General features: G+C 38.0%; 1 protein-coding gene across 1 annotated transcript; it reads left to right on the forward strand.

The window, feature by feature from the left end:
- The first annotated feature begins 306 nt into the window (after positions 1–306).
- Positions 307–17492, forward strand: LOC121875860 (phytanoyl-CoA dioxygenase, peroxisomal-like). Its single transcript, XM_042380614.1, has 3 exons — positions 307–438; positions 3278–3372; positions 17292–17492. Exons 1-3 carry the CDS (start codon positions 423–425, stop codon positions 17466–17468), a joined length of 288 nt encoding a protein of 95 aa, XP_042236548.1. The 5' UTR covers positions 307–422; the 3' UTR covers positions 17469–17492.
- Positions 17493–18932: the final 1440 nt, after the last annotated feature.

Raw genomic sequence — 18932 nt, forward strand, 5'->3', positions numbered from 1 at the left:
ATGTAATAGTAATAATAATTACTGTATAATAATAATAATAATAATAACAATAATAATTATTCATAGTAAATAAAAATTTTAGTAAAAAATACACAAAAATAAAATAATAATAATAATAATAACAGTAATACTGTAATAATAATAAAATAATAATAATACTGTACTGTAATAATAATCAAGAAATACAAGAATGAAAAAAAGATCAAAAGTGAGAAACACGACCCAGACCTATGAATTATTATTATTATTATTATTATTATTATTTAAATTTATTCAATGGCTGGATACTTTTATATACAGTATACTTCAAAATATGTTTGAGACGAGTTGAACTTGAAATTTTGTTGTTGTCTTCATACTGTATCGCTGAAAGAAGATGTAAAGATAAGTTGGTTGATAAGAACAGTATCAGTACAACACATATGAAAGGAGCTGAAGGTAGGTAGACACCCAGGATATGTATTTGAGATCTTTAATCCTTTGTCAGTTTTTTTTTGCATTGTAAATATGTGAAGAAAAATATCAGTTAAGAAATATGGCATGTGAAAAATGTAACCTTTTAACATTTATATTGTTATGAGTTGTCACTAATTGTGCTCCAAGGTTTGTTTATGTGCAGAGTGACAAGTTGTGCTGCCCTTGCTACCATTGCTGAGCTTGGTCTAATGACCTAGGATTTAACTACATTTACATTGATTTTTTTAGGGGGAATGGGGGGGGGGGGGAATAGCCCACCCGGGCACAGGTCATCGACCCACAATGGGGCCGAGGGGCGAAAAAAATAAGAGTAAAAACAAATTAAAAATATAAAAGAACAAGATTATATTCATCTATACCATGAATACCCTGGAAACCCAGCTTTTTAAAGTGAGACATTGTATGAGTATGGTAAAACAGAAGATGGCAGAGCATTCCACAGTTTGGCTGTGTGAGGAAGGACGGATGTACTATAACGGGTTATTCTAGTGTGACCGACCCACAGAGAAACGGTGGGCACCGCGAGCAAGACGAGTGTTACGAGCCTTCGGCCTTGCCGGCGGTACACAGGATGCCAAATCCACCGAACATTGCCCATTAAAGTACCTGTAAAAGAGAGAGAGTGAAGCAACATTGTGGCAAAGAGAAAGGGAAGAAAGATTATCAACTAAAGGAGGAGAGTTAATAAGATGAAATGCCTTTGATTCCACCCTATCTAACAGTTGGACAGAAGAAGAGCCACTCCAGATATGGGAGCAGTACTCCAAGTTAGGACGAATGAATCCCTTATATACCTGAAGCAACTGCTCAGGAGTGAATTGGCTACGGCATCTGTACAGCATTTCCAGCTTTCGGGAGGCAGCTTTAGCAATGATGAGGATGTGTGGCTTCCATGACATAATAGAGGAAATGGTGAGGCCTAGCATAACTATTTTAGAATTTGGCAGAATGATTGCATCCTGAAATGTAATTGGTGGGAGATCATCTAATTTGGAAAGTGTTATACCACTATTGAATTTAACCAAGTTTCTACCTCCCCATTCGGAGATGCTGCACAGATCCGCGTTGATAGATGTAATGATATCAGCTCTAGAAACAGATCTAGTTTGAGAATTAGGGGGAAGGGGAAAATGTAAAGAAAAGTGAAGAGTAGAATCATCAGCGTAAGAATGGATAGAATTAGTCGTAGTGTGAAGTAAATCATTGATAAAAAGAAGGAAGAGAGTACCGTAGGTGGAAGTACAAAACCTTGTGGGACACCACTATTGGTAGAGAAAAAGCGAGAGATCGATCCCTTGACGACAACTGCCATGGATTGGTTCTCAAGGAAGCGAGAGATTAAGAGAACAAAGTGGGGGAGAGAAACCATAAGAGGGAAGTTTAGAAAGCAAAGACTTGTACCATACCCTATCAAATGCTTTGGAGATGTCGAGGGCCACGCCGAAAATTTCCCCATAATCTCCAAGAGAGGATGACCAATGATGGGTGCAGTAGTAGAGCAGATCACCAGTAGATCTCGCCTGGCGAAAGCCATACTGGTGATCTGACAAAAGAGAATGGCGTTCAAGGTAACGGAGAAAATGCTAGTTCAGGATAGTTTTGAAAATCTTAAAAAGGGATGAAGTTAGGGCAATGGGGCGATAGTTAGAGGGATTGGAATGGTCACCCTTCTTCGGGATGGGCTGAACCAAGGCATGCTTCCAAGAAGAAGGATAAGTTTGGGTTTTGGGGCAAAGATGAAACAGGTGACCAAGAACAGGGGCCAGAACTTGAGCACACTCCCTCAGAACACGAGAGGATATTCCGTTCGGTCCTTGCGCCGAACTCACATCCAACCTTGATAACACACCAGCAACCCTACGAGTGGAGATTATAGAAAGTGCATAAGTTCAGTAGGAGGAGTAGGAGGGAAAGAGTTGGAATCTTCTAAGGCGCAGTTAGAGGAGAATAAGGTGCCGAAGAGATTGGCTTTATCAGGGGGAGAGTTGGCTATAGAATTATCAGGTCCGAAGAGAGGATGAAAAGAGGGAGTGCAGAAGTTATTACAGATGCTTTTGGTTAAGGACCAGACAGATTTACTAGAAGAAGAGTTAGTCAGGACAGCGGTCTTTCTTTTTATAAAATTCCGCTTGGGCCTACGAAGAATAGCCTTACAACGATTCCTAGAAGTATTGAAAGAGGAGTGAGTAATAGGAGGAGATAGTTTCATAACTTGATATGCCATATCTCTCTTCCTACATGCAAGAGAACAGGAGCGATCAAATCATGATTGTAAAGTAAAAGTTTTGGTAGAAGATGGGATAAATGCACACATACCACCCTGTATAACCCCAGCAATGCTGTCAGCACATACCAAGGCATCCTGAGTGGAAAAGCAGTATTCATCCCAAGAAAGTCGGAGAAGAATTCTCGCAAGGATTGCCAGTTTGCCCTCCAATAGTGCCATAGTTGGCATTTAGAGGGGGGTGGGGAAGGTGATCATGCCCAGTTTGATGTAATAGAAATAAGATTGTGATCAGAAGACCCTAAGGGGGCAGAAATTGAGTATGAATAGTGTGAGGGGTTAGAGGTAAAGCAAAGATCAAGAACGTTAGTAAGTTGATCGTGTCGATCAGGAATGCATGTAGGGTGTTTAATTATTTGTTCCAGATCATTAAGTAAGGAAAAATTGAGTGCCTCAGCTCCACCTGGGTCACCCTTACAGAGCCAAAGAATTTCAGGATCATTCCCTCATTTTTTTCATTTTTTTCCGAGTTGAAAACAGATACTGTATGTATTATATTTTTGCATAATTTTTCAGATTGTAGTGACTCGGCTCAGTGTGGCCACATCATGGCGCAGACACGCATGAAGGTCATCTTTGGTCATCTAAACCAAAGAAACCAACAAGCTGTTGTATCCTTTTATGTACAGTACTGTGTAAGAAATCGATGAATTTTCTTTTCAAGGTAATGCAAAGCAACAGATGAATGTGTATTTACTTGGACTTTATAATTTAGTATCATGCAAACTCTCAGGTGTGATCGCATTATGTATAGTAACATTTACAAGGCAATGCGAGTGTTATGTTCCCTTCCAATCACCACATCAGAATGTGAGAGGTGAGTATCTGCGCTAAGAAGGCTGAAAGCTTACACCCGCAGGACCATGGTGGAGAACAGACTCGCAGGACTGGCACTGCTTCATGTCCACCATAACAGAGAGATGGATGTGGTTGTGAAGAGATTTGCTCAGTTGAATCCCAGAATAATGGCACTGGGAGATATATGTAACAGTTAAAGTAGGTACAACTCCTGGCAATTGTGTGCAGTTTACTTTTATCTTTTAGGCAAATTGAAAAATGTGTATGTAAACAGTGTAAATGGTGATGTCTTTATTTACTTATTTGACAATGTTGTATGTAAATAGTGATGTGATGTTTATGACTGTGTGAGGGTGATTTTTATTACAACTACATGGTGATGTTATTATAGTGGTGGTGATGTGACTGTTCGTGTATGACTGTGTGGTTACAGTATATGATTTTATAACAATTTCAGACACTGTTATGGGCTCATCAACAAAGAAACATCTGTATGATGAAAGCTACATTCAGTATGCAGTGGACCCTCACTTTAAGCGGTCAATTGAACCCACGGCGGCCCGCGTAAAGCGAGAAACGCGTAAAGTGAACAACATAACATATGGGATTAATTGAAATAGAGACCGGGCCGACCCCCAAACTCCACTTTTTCAGACACAATATCTACGTTGTAGTAAAAATAACTTCTTAATTTTATGATGGTATGCACAGACAATTAATAATTAAGAGAAATATCAATAATATTAGGTTTTTTAACACTTACATTAGTAGAAAAAATGGCTGGGCACACGGGGATGGGGGTTGGTTCCGAGGCAGAGGGCAGATTATTGGCCCTCACCTGTATTACTTGTATCAATTGTATCACTATCCACCACAGAGGCTTGCAGGGCCTCTTTGTCAAACCCCTCAAAGACCATATAAGTCCATATCCTCACTATCACTCTCACTGACTTGGGCCGGCTGTGGTGGGTGGCGGGTGCAGAACTCGGTAATGTTTTGATGACTGGGCGACCTTGTGCGCACCCTGCTCGCGCCACTCTCCGCGTAAAAGGGTACACCCACCGCGGAAAGTGAGCATTCCGTGTTCGGCAGGATACCGCGTAAACGTGGAAACGCGTAAAGTGGGACCGCGTAAAGCGAGGGTTGACTGTGGATTCACAACTATCGTCGAGAATGGGTGTGAACTGAGGGTGCCATGGGTTACGAATGCATCGGAACTTAGTTCCGGTCGGAACCTGGATTTTTATGAAGTTCCGGTTCTAGCTGGAACTTCAGTAAAATAACTGGCCAGAACCAGAACTTTGTATTGTGGTACTGGTTCCTGTTTCATAAATTGAAACACAATTCACTCTTAATGCTTCATATTCCTAATGGATAATGCAGCATAAAAAAGTACTGAATGATTAATGAATATTGATGTATGTGTAGCAAAAAATGTAGTATTACATATTAAATCATTTATTGTACGGTACATGATACATGATATATTAAATATATAGAAAATCAAAATATGTACAGGTATACTGTAATTATATATAATGATAAATTACTGATGTCCACTGTGAAAAAGGAGAGAATATTCTAAACCTTTGAATTAAATACTGTATATATTATCTTCAATAAACAACCGCAGAAACAGATGGATAAATACAGTAGAAGTCCAAAAATCCGGACTGCTTGGGGATTGGGTCGGTCCGGATTTTCGGATTTTCCGGATTCTCAGGCAGTATTTTTAAAATTCAAATTTAAGGAGGAATGAAGAAGAGATGAACAGGTACATTTTGATAGTTTATTCATTAGCAAATATAGCATGCTTCATTTATCAAAATGAGCAGTTTTAAAGAAAAAGCTGTGAATTCTAGAATTTTATTCTTTGCCTTTTTATATCATAATTTGTAGACTTTCCAATGTCGTATGTATTCATTAGAACAGTATTGCTCACACCACGTTTTAGTTTCTTAATTATTTCAAGTTTGTCACTCAATTTCAACGTGTTCTTCTTTCTCTTCGCACAACGAAGTTTATCTCCTTAAGGAGCCATTATTATGGGCTTGTACAGTACTCTGTAAATGAAAAGAGTAGGACTCAAAATTACATAAATGATTGCCTACAAGACGGAATTTGAAAAAAAAAAATCAGCCCAAAGTTAGGGGGTCGTCTTAAGCACCAGAGATAAAATTCTTACCTCTTAAATTTTGCGGTTTAGCGTGTCAAGAGTGGTGATGGAAACATGGTAAACCACTCACAAGGTCCTACCACTAATTATTTTATACTGAAACTTACATTTGGGAAGCTGGATTAAAATGAAGATTACCGGTATATTAAAATAATAAAAATGTATTATAAACCAGTCTAACATACCGTAAAAGAACAATATACCCCGGTAATAAACACAGCTGCTATCATCACCCCCCCCCCCATTTGCCAGTGACGAGAAAGGGAAAGCGACCTTGACAGTGACCGCCTGTGGCTATTTTTAGCCGTCCTTGTGTTCGGAGGTGGTCAGTAATGCATATCTGTATATTTACTGATCATAATACTTATCTCCTATAAATAATTAATTTAAAATTAATTTTTTTACAAAGAATATTCAGTAAATGACTGCGTTAATTCTTGAAACTACCGACAGTGGTAAATTTAGGATGAGAATGATTAACAGAAGTCACGTCATGGATTCGGAGTTTGGTCCTTAATGATCATAAATGTCTGGTCAACTTCACCTACCAGGTATAATGGTAGCCTCCCTTTTTCGCGAAACAAGTATATAATTAAAGAAAATACTTGCAGTGTGTTTAATGTATTACAATATATTATAGCTAAATAAATAAACAAATAAATCGGCAAATCTATTTCAAGTAAATGGAAATATTTTACTCACACCAACATTAGTTCCAGTTAAATAACTGACGCTTAAGTGAGTCACTAGTGTACAACAGCGGGTAAAATTTGATGCCAATACTTGAAGTGAATTGGCATTATTTTAAATAACCAACCATAAATAAATGGAAAAAAGATCAAAGTTGAAACATTATATTGTATGTATGTTGTGTTGTCAAAGGAAGAGAAACAATTGAAACTCAGCAATTGTGTGTAAATGAGGCAGTAAGATAAATCAGCAACCTAAGACTTGGTCACAATTTTCGTGATGCCATATGGAAGTAGGGTCTACCATTAGACAATACTGTACATTATGCTTCCAATATCTTCCCAGGCAGTAGAATCTCCCTGTTTGGTAGCTGCCTAAAACTTTTAGTAATATTACTTTGATACAACATGATAAATTTGACAAACAATGAAAATAAACAAACAAAAGTTATTTACCAAGACCTTCTCTCTCAGAACAGAGGGGAGATAAGACGGCTATTTATAGCCCGTCTTTGTGTAGGAAGTCGACCACACTAGAAATAATTCATTTAAAATTTATATTTTTTACATAGAATATTCAGTACATGACTGCAATTATAAAATATTGTATATATATATATATATATATATATATATATATATATATATATATATATATATATATATATATATATATATATATATATATATATATATATATATATATATATATATATATATATATATATATATATTTGTGTAATAAATGTATGTAGTAAGTATGTACAGTAATCTTTTTCACTCAAATCCTAATGAAACACTATTGAATTAGAATACTGTAGCTCGCTGAAGCAAGCTTATAAATTAAAGAAAATACTTCCAGTGTGTTTAATATATTACAGTATGATATAAATAAACAAATAAATCGGTAAATCCATTTTAAGTAAATGAAACAATTGTATTCGACACCGACATTAGTTCAAGTTAAATAACAAACTTTTAAGTGAGTCACTAGTGTTTACACTACATCAACCGGTAACGTTTGATGCCATTACTTGAAGTGAATTGGCTTTATTTTAAAAAACCAAGGATGTGTAAACAGCACTGGTCAATGGGATGGTTGGTAAAGGACTACTGGGTCAGTAAGCTCCCAATGGTAAGTGTCACATTTGGGGTACCGGTCTTATACAGCGAATAGGGCTCAAAAGCTACTTTTTAAATGGAAATTTTGGGGGCCGTCTTATACACCCCGTCGCCTTGTAGGCCGAGATATACGTAATGTTGTTACAGTTTGATTGCTCATTTTAAAGTGGCGACCGCATGTTCGCTTGTTGTCGCTGTGCAGCTGTGGCGCTCACGCATGCGCACATACACACAAAAGCCAACTAAATTAAAAAATAAAATAAAATACAAAAAATTTGAGTTTTCGAAAAGTCCGGATTCTTGGGTGGTCCGGATTTTTGGACTTTTACTGGAACCTTATAACTTAGTTAATACAGTACGTGCAGTTCTAAGAAGCAAATAAAAGTTCCAGTTGAAGAATCGGATAAATAAATTAAACCTTCATATTTGTAGCTTTAGTTTGACAAATGGCTTTAGAAAATTTAACATAGATCAATACGGTAATATCATTCAGTAGGGTATGAGACATATTGATTAGGTTTGGGAGAAAATGTTTTCGCCTTTATATTTGTATAATGATATAATGTGACTCATAGTGTTCCTCCTAGTTTAGATGAGTGATGTGCAACTGGAGGATGAAGGACAGGAGTCTGGACTAATGGATGATGGAGGTGACTATGGAAATGTCCCTGAGGAGATAGTATTGAGTGATGAGCTACAAGGACTAGAAAGTTCAGCTCAGGAGATAAGAAAGAATTATTGCATTTCCAAATTATAAATAGGTGGAATAAGGCCTTGAAGAGTAAATTTTTGAATGTAAAACATTGGAAGGATCCCAAGTTGACAGGAAGTTTAGGTTTATTGTTGTTAGGTAAGAGACTTAATCCCCACTTAGACAAGCCTGATTCTGCTAAGAAAAATAAGTTATTGGACCCTCCAGACAATGGGGCAATAGGAAGTCTACAAAAACCTCTATCTACTCAGTCTGATTTCAGTGGATTCCAGGATCAGGACGATGAGGCTGGTTCTAATCATAGTATTCAGTCTCTTGAGCAGGGAGAACCTGTTGAGACTGACTTCATTCTATCCACATTTTGGCAACCACTTCTACCTGGGGCAAAAGTGTTGGTTACTATGAGTGGAAACAGACGCTGTCAACCGCCACGCAGCTGATGGATAGCATTGAGTGTAAGGATGATCCCAACAGGTCTTGGATAACATTGGTAAGATCAAAGTCTAATTTGTTTTCTACTACATCTGAATCTGTGGATTCCTTATTCAAGGTATTTTATGAAAATGTTTCTAAACTTCCTGATATCTCAGCACTTACAAAGAGACAGGAAGGACAAGCAACTGTGGGTTATCATTTATTGTTTTTGGACGGTGATACTTCACTTTCTTGGCCTGATATTTGCCCAAAGATGATCTCTGAAATAGACGAAGTCTGGGCTAATGTATTGAAAGACTGAACATTCATTCCAGCAGACAGGAATGCTCACAAGTTTAGTTTTTTGAAGTTCCAATTTAATGACAAAAAGAGTTCCTTCTATGAACTTTCCCAGTATTTGTCGGCTCCAAAATATGTTGATATACGTTATGAAAAAAATTTGAAACCAGTTGCTCCTGCACTGCTGCTTGAAGAATTTAAAATTAGGAAATCGGCAGCAGTTGTTTGGTCTGCAATTATGATGTGTCAGTTATTTACTAAGTTTGTGGTGGACTATGAAGAAAATTCAGCAGTGGACAAATGTTTGGCTGCTGCTTTACAAGGGACCCCATATTCCCTGTACAACTCATTTTTGATATGTTGTTGAAAGCCCTAACACTAAAGTCCAGCTAAGGAAGCAAGCCACAAATAATGCTTCAAGTGGCAGTGCTTATTTATTGCTACGTTCTTCCCCCTCTTTCTGCTGCTTTGTGCTTTGTTTGATGAGCAATCATTGGTTAAATATAGATCAGCTGTTGAGCAAACTATTAATATTAATGTTCCCAGGAGTCCTCAGACCTTTTGGAAATCTAAAAGAGGAAGGCATTACAGGGGAACAGGATGAGCTGCTCGGTTCAGTTATCAACCTAGAGGAAACTTTAGAGGAGGAAATAATCAAAGACGTAATAGGGGTGACCGTTTGTTCAGAAGCGGAAGGATACCTTAATCCACCACATCAGCAACCACTCCCTTCCAATGAAGCCAGACAGCTGGGTCGTCTAGGGGGTTGGGAAAACAGATGGACTTCTTCCGTATGGGCTTACAAGACAATCAAGGGGGGCCTCACATGGACTTGGTTGAGGCGCCCTCCCCTAGCGTTACCAAAAAAGGGTAAAAAACCAACCCCCTTACTTACAGAGTTTGTAATTCAACTATTTAACAGAGGTGTCATAGAACTGTTATAGTCAGAGAAATGTTTCATGTCTCGCCTATTCCCAGTCCCCAGGAAAGGCAGCGACAAATTAAGATGGATTTTGGATCTTTCTGTTTCAAGATGCTCATTTACGATCATCTGAGGCATCTACTTCCGCCCGATGCTTGGATCTCAAAAGTGGATCTCGAAGATGGCTATTATCACGTTCCTGTTGCTCCCAGGTACAGAAAGTTTCTAGTGTTCAAAGTAGGGGATGTAAGTTATCAACTCACAGTGATGCCATTCGGCCTAACGATTGCGCCAAAAGTCTTTACAAAACTGGCGAACATCCCCAGAGAGATCCTTGCGAAGGAGGGCATAAGAACCTTTGCTTATCTAGACGATTGGCTGATAGTGGGAAACTCTTTCGAAGATTGTCAAAGGGCGACCCAACGTACACTAGTACTATTTCAAAACGTAGGATTAAAGATAAACCAGGTCAAATCAAATTTAATACCATGTCAAAAGTTGAATTGGTTAGGTCTCCAGTGGGATACAAATCAGCAGTCAGTCAGTCAGTCTACCAGAAGCAAGAGTAACAGATGTGATAAACCAAGTACAGGTAGAAGCCTTTTGTGTAAAGCACGAGGTTTCTTGGCACGATTGGGAAAAACTAATGGGTCTGTTGAATTTTGCCACAATAGTGGTTCCATTGGGAAAGTTAAGGAAAAAGCAACTACCTCATCTGGGCTCAGAGTTACTTCACAGAAGCAGAAATATTGCTTCTTCTCTCCCTGTTCAGATAAAGAATCTTCTGTTATGGTGGACAAAGTTGGACAATCTAATCGGTTCCTCTCCTTGGGTTCCGCCTCAAACAGATTTGGTCGTTTGTACGGATGCTTCCGAAATAGGATGGGGATACCATTCCTCAAAAGGGGAATTCAATCAAGGGAAGTGGAGCAACTTCCTTTGGGACAAACACATAAATGTAAAAGAATTAGCTGTGGTCCTATTCTTTTGTCGGCAAACCCAAATTTACAGAATATGACGATTCTGTTTGCCATGGACAACAAAACGGCAGTGTTTTGTCTCAATCATCAAGGCTCAACCAGGTCTTGGCCCCTTCTACAACTGTCAGAAAAAATTTTCAGTGTTTGTGTAATACAAACACTTTACCTCAAAGTAACTTATATACCGGGAGTACAAAACAATTAGGCAGATGCGTTGTCCTGTGTCCGGCCAGTATCGACAGAAACAGAATGGCTCCTAAAGGTATCACAAGATGCAACTTTATGCATCTCTGGAGAGGTCGAATCTTTTAGGAAAAAGCTCTACTCTTAGATTGGAACCTTTGGAATTCAATCTATCTTTTCCCACCTGTGACAATATTGCCCAAAGTGGCACAAACTCAGATCCTTCCAAGGCAAGGTCCTCTTACTTGCACCATATTGGATCCTACAACCTTGGTTCCTGGATCTGTTGGACTGGTGCCCGAATCCGCTACAATTGCAACAAGGATGTCTATACCAGGTACTACATTCTCAGTTCGAGATATCCTTGGCACTTACGCTTGGAGTTTCTCAAAAGGAGTTTAAATAAGTTGTTCGGTAATTCCAATATAGCTAATCAAGTATTTGCAGATCATAGACCCCAAACTTCTATGCAATTTGAGAAAGCTTGAAATCTTTTTCAACAATTTTTCAAGTTAACAACTCCAGAATCATTGTCGGAAACAGTTGTGTTGGAATTTTTAGAATTTCTGTTCGGAGTTAAAGGCATTCAAGGATCGACAATTGCATCTTATAAATCAGCATTGGTTGACCCTCTGGCTTGGGGTTTTAATATTACTTTGAACCCAAGGATTTATCAAATGCTAAGATTGTTCTTTTTCATTCAGAGACCCCCTTGCCCTAAGAGAATCCCACCTTGGTCTCTGGAAAAGGTTACTAAAATTCTTATGGGACCTAATTACAATATAAATCTGAACAGGGATAAATTACTACAGAAGGCAGCCTTCCTTCTAGCAATAGCAACAGGTATGAGAATCAGTGAACTGATTTCAATTTCCAATAATCCATCATTATTGGTATTTTCTGAGGAGGATGTTACCCTCAACCTATTAGGATAAAATGCCTAATGGATGAGACAAGGGTTCCTCATATATTGTGCCCAGTTAAAAATCTTCAGGAATGGTTAACCAGATTCCCTAATCGAGGCCCCTATGTTTTCTCATCAAGGGATGGTAAGAAATTGTCTTCTACTAGTCAAATGACAAAATCTGTATCAATTAGTGAATCAAGCAGACCCTGGCAAGAAATTTTTGGCACATGACACTAGGAAATACGCAGGGTCTGTGTCCTTTCTGTGGCATATGAGCCTCAGTCAGATCAAGGAAATGGGCTTTTGGAGATCTTCAAAAACTTTCAGAGACAGCTATCTTCATCTATCTCTGAAAGATGCTTCAAATGTGGTGGTGCTGGGTTCCCCTCCCCCACCCAGTCAATCTCCACAACCAGGACCTTCTTCCTCATCAGAATAAAGTGAGTATCCTCATTGAGATATGTAAATTAACATTTTTACCTTTCGGTATATGTTCCTAATTTTGGAAATATTATAAACGGTTTATAATCATAATCTGGACCTAAGCTAGCGGAGCCTTGTATGCAAAGTCACCTCCCTCTCCACGTCCTGCTCGGGTATTCAAGCTAGGCGTCTCATTCTGGGGTTTGAACAAAAAGCCGTTTTTTTTCTTCTAAAAACCAATTTTTGTGATATAACCCAGAATGCAACGCCAATAACCAACCCATCTCCACCCCTCGAGATTTGACTTTTGTTTGCTGCTCGCTCTAAGGCAAGAGATGACGGTGGCAGTGCGTATGATGGGGGTGAAGGAGGGGGTTTCGAGAATTGCAATTAAATGCCATGTTGCGACGTGTCCTCCTAATATTACTTATTAAGTAATTATTAGATGTTTTAATTACCTGTATGTTGGCCTGGCAAGTTATTGCTAGGCATTAACATATCTAGTTGTTAAAAGCTAGTATAGACGTTGCATTCTGGGTTATATCACAAAAACTGTTTTTAGAAAAAAACGGCTATTTCTTATGGGGAAAATTGATTCCGTTAACGTCTTGGTTTCCGGTAGCGGAACCACGACGTTAAGTGAGGACTTACTATTCAGTGTTCATGATTGATAAAATAATGATATTGTGAAGAGATTTAGGTTCATGAAGAACAGCACAGTGAAGAGTCAATGACTAATTTGACATTCATCCTCAGAACATATAGTAGCTCCTTTCTAACTCAGACTAATATTGACAGCAGATGGAAGTGGAATCCTCTTATCACAAAACACTGACATAACATAAGTGGCTTATGAAGATTAACTCCTCCTCTCTCTCTTTTTGAGCATTTGTTTCACAGGCAGCGCTGTAGAAATGTAGGTAAATTAGGTTTAATATCATGGGGAGTGATAAAGAAGAGCAATTTCTGGTTGCTTTGGCTTCCTATCTCAGGGAAGTTTAAGTCAGCTTTCATTTGTGGATGTAGTAGGCAAGTGGTACAGTATTTGTCCCAGTCTTAAGAGTTTCTGGTGAACTAGTACTGTGGCACTATGGTTGACCAGCTATGAATAGGCTGCTGACTTTTTGGGCAAAGTGACAGCAGTTGAGGGTAGTGCATTGTTTCCTGGTGTACAGAGGCTTAGTGTCAGTAGGCTGTATCAACATAGTCCATAATGGGCAGTCAGGCCATTTGGATTCTATTTTCATTTATATTGGTTAGATGTGAAATAGCATGTCTTTCTTTTTACCATTGACTCCTCTGCATCATAATTGGTTGCTCTGTACATTTGATATTTCCATGGGTAATTCTAGGAAGGAGTTTCTTTTCTTGACAAATGTCTATTGTTACCTTATGACCACATTTACTGTTAAAACACCCGATGTCAGGCCACATGTCAGACTCGTCTTCCTGGATTCAGATTTTGGGAGTCTGTCCAGAGGAGGATGTGCAATTTCTGTCGATTGGAATAGATGGAATCCATGTTTCCTGTTCCATCCACTTGCATCTTTGTTGCAAGTTATGTACAGCAGTGCCTAGCCAACCATGGGGGTTAGGTTCCTGAAGAACCCCATGGTTGGCAAATCTGCAGTTGGCAAGATTAATGGTTTATGGGAAATAGGGGGTTAGGTTCCATGGCTGCAGATAACACTCGTCAAAGCCTAAATAAGTTGCCTGTTTCTTCATTAAACAATACCTGTACATGTATTGTACATTTAATTAAATTTGAGTCAAATACATATAAAATAGCATAATATAAATTTTACAGTACATCTCCGTGGTGATGGCATTTGCTATAAGATCAGAAAAATTAAGTGTGTGCGCGTGCGTGCGTGCACTTGGCAGATCACCAAGTTAGACTGTCCCTGTTGCTTGTCACTACATCCCTTTAGCTCTCCCCCCTACCAGAACAAGCTGTGTTAGCTATTCTTTTTTTCAACTTGTATTTTTGGGTAGATGTACTGTACGTAATTTTTTTTCTTTACTCTGTTACATGCACATGTAGCAAAAACAAAGCAGCGGGCTCCCATAGTAGGGCTATGACACACTCTTGTAATTTTCTCTCCTTTATTTACTCAAGAAATTGCCCGAGGAAGGAAAGGCTGTGACCTAGATCAGACATAACTAGTCATTATACATTGTACATACAAAACAAGCATCAACTGTCATTATACATTGTACATACAAAACAAGCATCAATTTTTGTCATAATCACATATTGGCACAACACATTACAGTAATACCCCGCTTTACGCATTTTTTTTTACGCGTTTCTACATTTACGTGGTACCCCGCCAGAACCAGAATTCCCACTTTACGCGGTGCATCAACTCATTTACGCGGGAAGCGGCGCGGGCAGGGTGCGCACAAGGTCGCCCAGTCATCAAAACATTACCGAGTTCTTCACCCGCCACCCACCACAGTCGGCCCAAGTCAATGATAGTGAGGATATAGACTTATATGGACTTTGAGGGGTTTGGCAAAGAGGCCCTGCAAGCCTCTGTGGTGAATAGTGATACAATTGATACAAGTGATACAGGAGAGGGCCAATAATCTGCCCTCTGCCTCGGAACCAACCCTCCTTCCCCGTGTGCCCAGGCATCCTTTCTACTAATGTAAGTGTTAAAAAACCTAATATTACTGATATTTCTCTTAATTATTAATTGTGTGTGCATACCATCATAAAATTAAGATGTTATTTTTACTACAACGTAGGTATTGTGTCTGAAAAAGTGGAGTTTAGGGGTCGGCCCAGTCTCTATTTCAATCAATCCCATATGTTCTATTGTTCCATTTACTCGTTTCCCATTTTACGCGGGCCTCCACGGGTTCAATTGACCGTGTAAATCGGGGTATTACTGTATAGTGTGTTTTTTCTCAGCTGAGAAAAGATGCCCCGCCCCTCCTCAAAAGTTATAGCTGATTGGCTGTTGCAAACCTGTCCGATTTTGTCCTGAGTAAGGATGTCTTTCTAAATGAAATTATTCATTATCGTTGCAATGACCGTTTTTTTTACGAGAAAGATATTTAGCTAAATTATATAAAGATACATGCATTCATTATTTCAAACATAAGCACGTAGGAAGTTTATCAGAAGTATTACAGTATACACGAGTTAACTGTTCAACGGGTAGCAATTTCACGCTTTCGGAGGATGCATTTAATATACAGTACAGGGTATACTTATTTTACCCACAATAAGGCATACTAAGACAAATTACATATCAGTAATACTACATTATGCAAAAACTACATTTTAGAAGATCAGAATCACATTGAAATATTACACGACCGTTAGCAGAGGTGGGATAATAAAATATTTAGAATGATAAAGATAAGTTTGATGAGAAAAGAAAATATTTTTTATGTGAAGCTCCAAGCTCCTGTGAAATCTACAAATGTGTATTCGGTGTGTTCTGTGAAGTGAAAACCACAATATGGTTCCAAAATATAAAGTTTCTTTTGCATTCTATGGTGACCTGATAACAAGTTTGAGGAAAAAATCAACTGATGCAAAAATTTCAACTCCATCTTAAGTCACTCTAAGATGGAGTTGAAATTTTTGCAGCATTATTTAATAATGATATTCATCTGAATACTGTAAGCCCTATGAATCAAACTAAGTTATTGTTTTTCAGTAAATAGCAGAAAATAGTTTGCTCTCTTATATTTAAGATGATGTTTACCATCATAACATTGCCAAAATATATTTGAATCAAGTTAGGTAAGTTTAGTTAGGTTATTATGATCCTATTGATTTACATTTTGTTTTTTAGTGATCTACTTACTGGTAATTGTCTGTGTACAGACCAAATGGAATTTTCAAAATAACCCCTTCAGTCAGAGGGACTCACCTGGTATGCCCTCTTGCACCAAGCATCACATAAGAAGGATATACCTGGTATACATCCTTTAATCTCCATGACAGTAGGGAAAGCTGGGAAGGTTTTTTATTATTATATGCAACACATTATTGAATAATATGGCATCAGTAACTTGACTATTATGGTGAGAACAGGGTTATATCACTGAGATATGTAGTAGCAGGTAGTTCTGCTATAACGCGATAATTGTGTTCTTGTAAAATATCGTGTTATAGAAAATCGCGTAATAGAAATAACAGGGCTTATGGAGAAAATAGGGTTAGGTGCAGATTACTCGAAATCGAAAAAATTTAGTAGTTAGCCTAACACAAAGGATAGCACAGTCTAAATAAATGTTACATTCATATCTAATAATGAAATCATACAGTAAATTTAACACTTTACCTTGAAAAAATATGAATGTAACTTGATGGGGGAGAAGGGTGATTTTGAGGTTGATAACATCAAGCTTCTCTTCAAGTGTTATATCCTTTCTTTTACGATAATCACCGGGAATTCTATCATCAGAATGCTTTTTGGAGATATTCTTCTTTACCATATTCACAGTTAATACCACAAAATTGGAGAAATAGTAAGCAAAAATCGCGTTATAGCAAACAAGCGATCGCGTTATACAAATATTGTTCCGAATTCATAAATCGCGTTAGAGCAAATTCGCGTTATCAAAACACGCGTTATAGCAGAACTCACTGTAGTGTGTGGGTGGTGGCAATCAGCTGAGAGGCATGAGGCAGATTTACCTCAACACATCTGTGGCTTCCCTTTCTCTTCTCATGCTGGTCCAGACATCAGAGTGTGGCAGATTTGAGAAGCGCAAGAGTTCCTACTCAAATCAGTATGTGGGGAAAATATAATGAAGATTATCACATAAATGCAGTTTACGCAGGTAATGGCAGTTTGTTTTCAGTCACATTTCTGTGACTTGCAGTCAGAGGGTTAAGAATATAATATAGCACCTATTTTCCTTAACGAGTTTTACAGGTTCCTCAGCTGCTGTCAAGTTCTGCAAGAATAGGTGCAACAAGTGATGATGTTGGATACCAGTACACTCTAAACAACTCTCGACTAGCACTTGCTCAGAGAGCATTCTATGAAGAAAATGGCTTCTTGGTGATTCCCAACTTAGTGCCTGATGACAAAATTGATAAATGGAAGTAAGTTGTGAATAATTATCAGGATATATTTCTTTCATACACAGGATGGCCACTCATCTTTGAAATTGGGGAAATGTTTGGGAATTTATTTTTCCAGGGAAGGGCAGGGAAAATATACTATATTACTGTAGCATTTGCATCATGTCAGGTCTAAGGCTGGTTTCACACTGAAGAGACAAAACTGTTAGCAACACTGCCAGTCATGTCTGATGCACAAAAATACAATGGATCAAATGAGAGCATCCACACTGAAGAACAAGACAAGAGGCATCAAAGCAGGAACAGTCATTACTGGTACTGTCTACTCACCCTTTGTCTGGTCTAGTCACAACTCTTATAACCCAGACAATCAACACTGGTGAATGTGATGCCAAATGATTGAAATCTCTCTTGGAAGAGAGGCGGTAGATTTTTGGTTATTCAATGAAGGAGCATAACGACAGAGGAACTCTAGATAAGCTGTGGTAGAAATTTTCAAAAGAAATGAGTGTTTCTAGTAAATAATATTTTGTATTTTATTAATATGTATACACAGTAGCCTAGCAGCAGCTGACCCACAGGTCATCTTGTTAGTGGGTTGAGATAGTGAAACACAGTACAGGTATATATAATTATTAAACAAATTCCTTACTCTTGAATTAAAAGTGCCAACAGCTTAATCAGCAATGGATGGATTCATTTTGCGAGGGTACATATCCATTACTGTACAATATTGCTATAAAAATAATTCACATTTTGCATGTGTACGTAGAGTGCACACTTCCCACCAATTACAGTAAATTTCAACTTTTTTACATTGAAAGTTGTCATGAAATTGTTTACTTCAACATTGTTGGATCAAGGACATATATTTTTCATATAGCAAATGCAAGTTGATTGAAATTTAATTTCTTTTTAAACTACAGATATAGATATACCTTGTTTATATGTTTGATCTAATATGGAAAGTCAAATGCTTCAGTTGCTTGTTGCTTTTAATCTTCTTTTACCCAAATTAAATTTCTTTATAAAAATAATAGATTCTGTTAATAACTCCCAATCACATTTAAATTATTATGAGAAAGGTGTTTACTCACCTCAAATTCCTCGGAAATCTTTCTTCAGGTGTAATGCTTCTTCTACTGTTTGTGTAACCGTTTATTATTTTATCCACAAGTTGCAGTAAACAATCAAATGATTGAGATTTCATCCAAGTAAAATTTATAAATTTCTCCTCATCCTAGTGGAGCTCTAAAATAAGGTCTGATATTAAATCGATGTTCTTTTTCTCTTGAGAAGATGAATCCACTATCTCTTCTCCCATGGCTCCAAATAACACCAATTTTACACCATATTGCTACTGCACTTTCTTTGTTATTGACAACTGACTGCCCAAGTTCTGTCTTGCCCTTTTGTTCAGTGTGTCTTGTCAGAACAGTTTTGTCTTGTCTGCTCAGCATGAAACCAGCCTACTTGCATTCAGGTGATA

This window comes from Homarus americanus, unplaced genomic scaffold (genome assembly GCF_018991925.1).
Source record: "Homarus americanus isolate GMGI-L3 unplaced genomic scaffold, GMGI_Hamer_2.0 scaffold51859, whole genome shotgun sequence".
Lineage (NCBI taxonomy): Eukaryota > Metazoa > Arthropoda > Malacostraca > Decapoda > Nephropidae > Homarus > Homarus americanus.

What these genes read in the sequence shown, in the direction of transcription:
- LOC121875860 (XM_042380614.1), top strand. An exon ending in AAAGAAACCAACAAGCTGTT is followed by an intron (nt 3,373 to 17,291) that starts GTATCCTTTTAT and finishes CGAGTTTTACAG; the next exon opens with GTTCCTCAGCTGCTGTCAAG.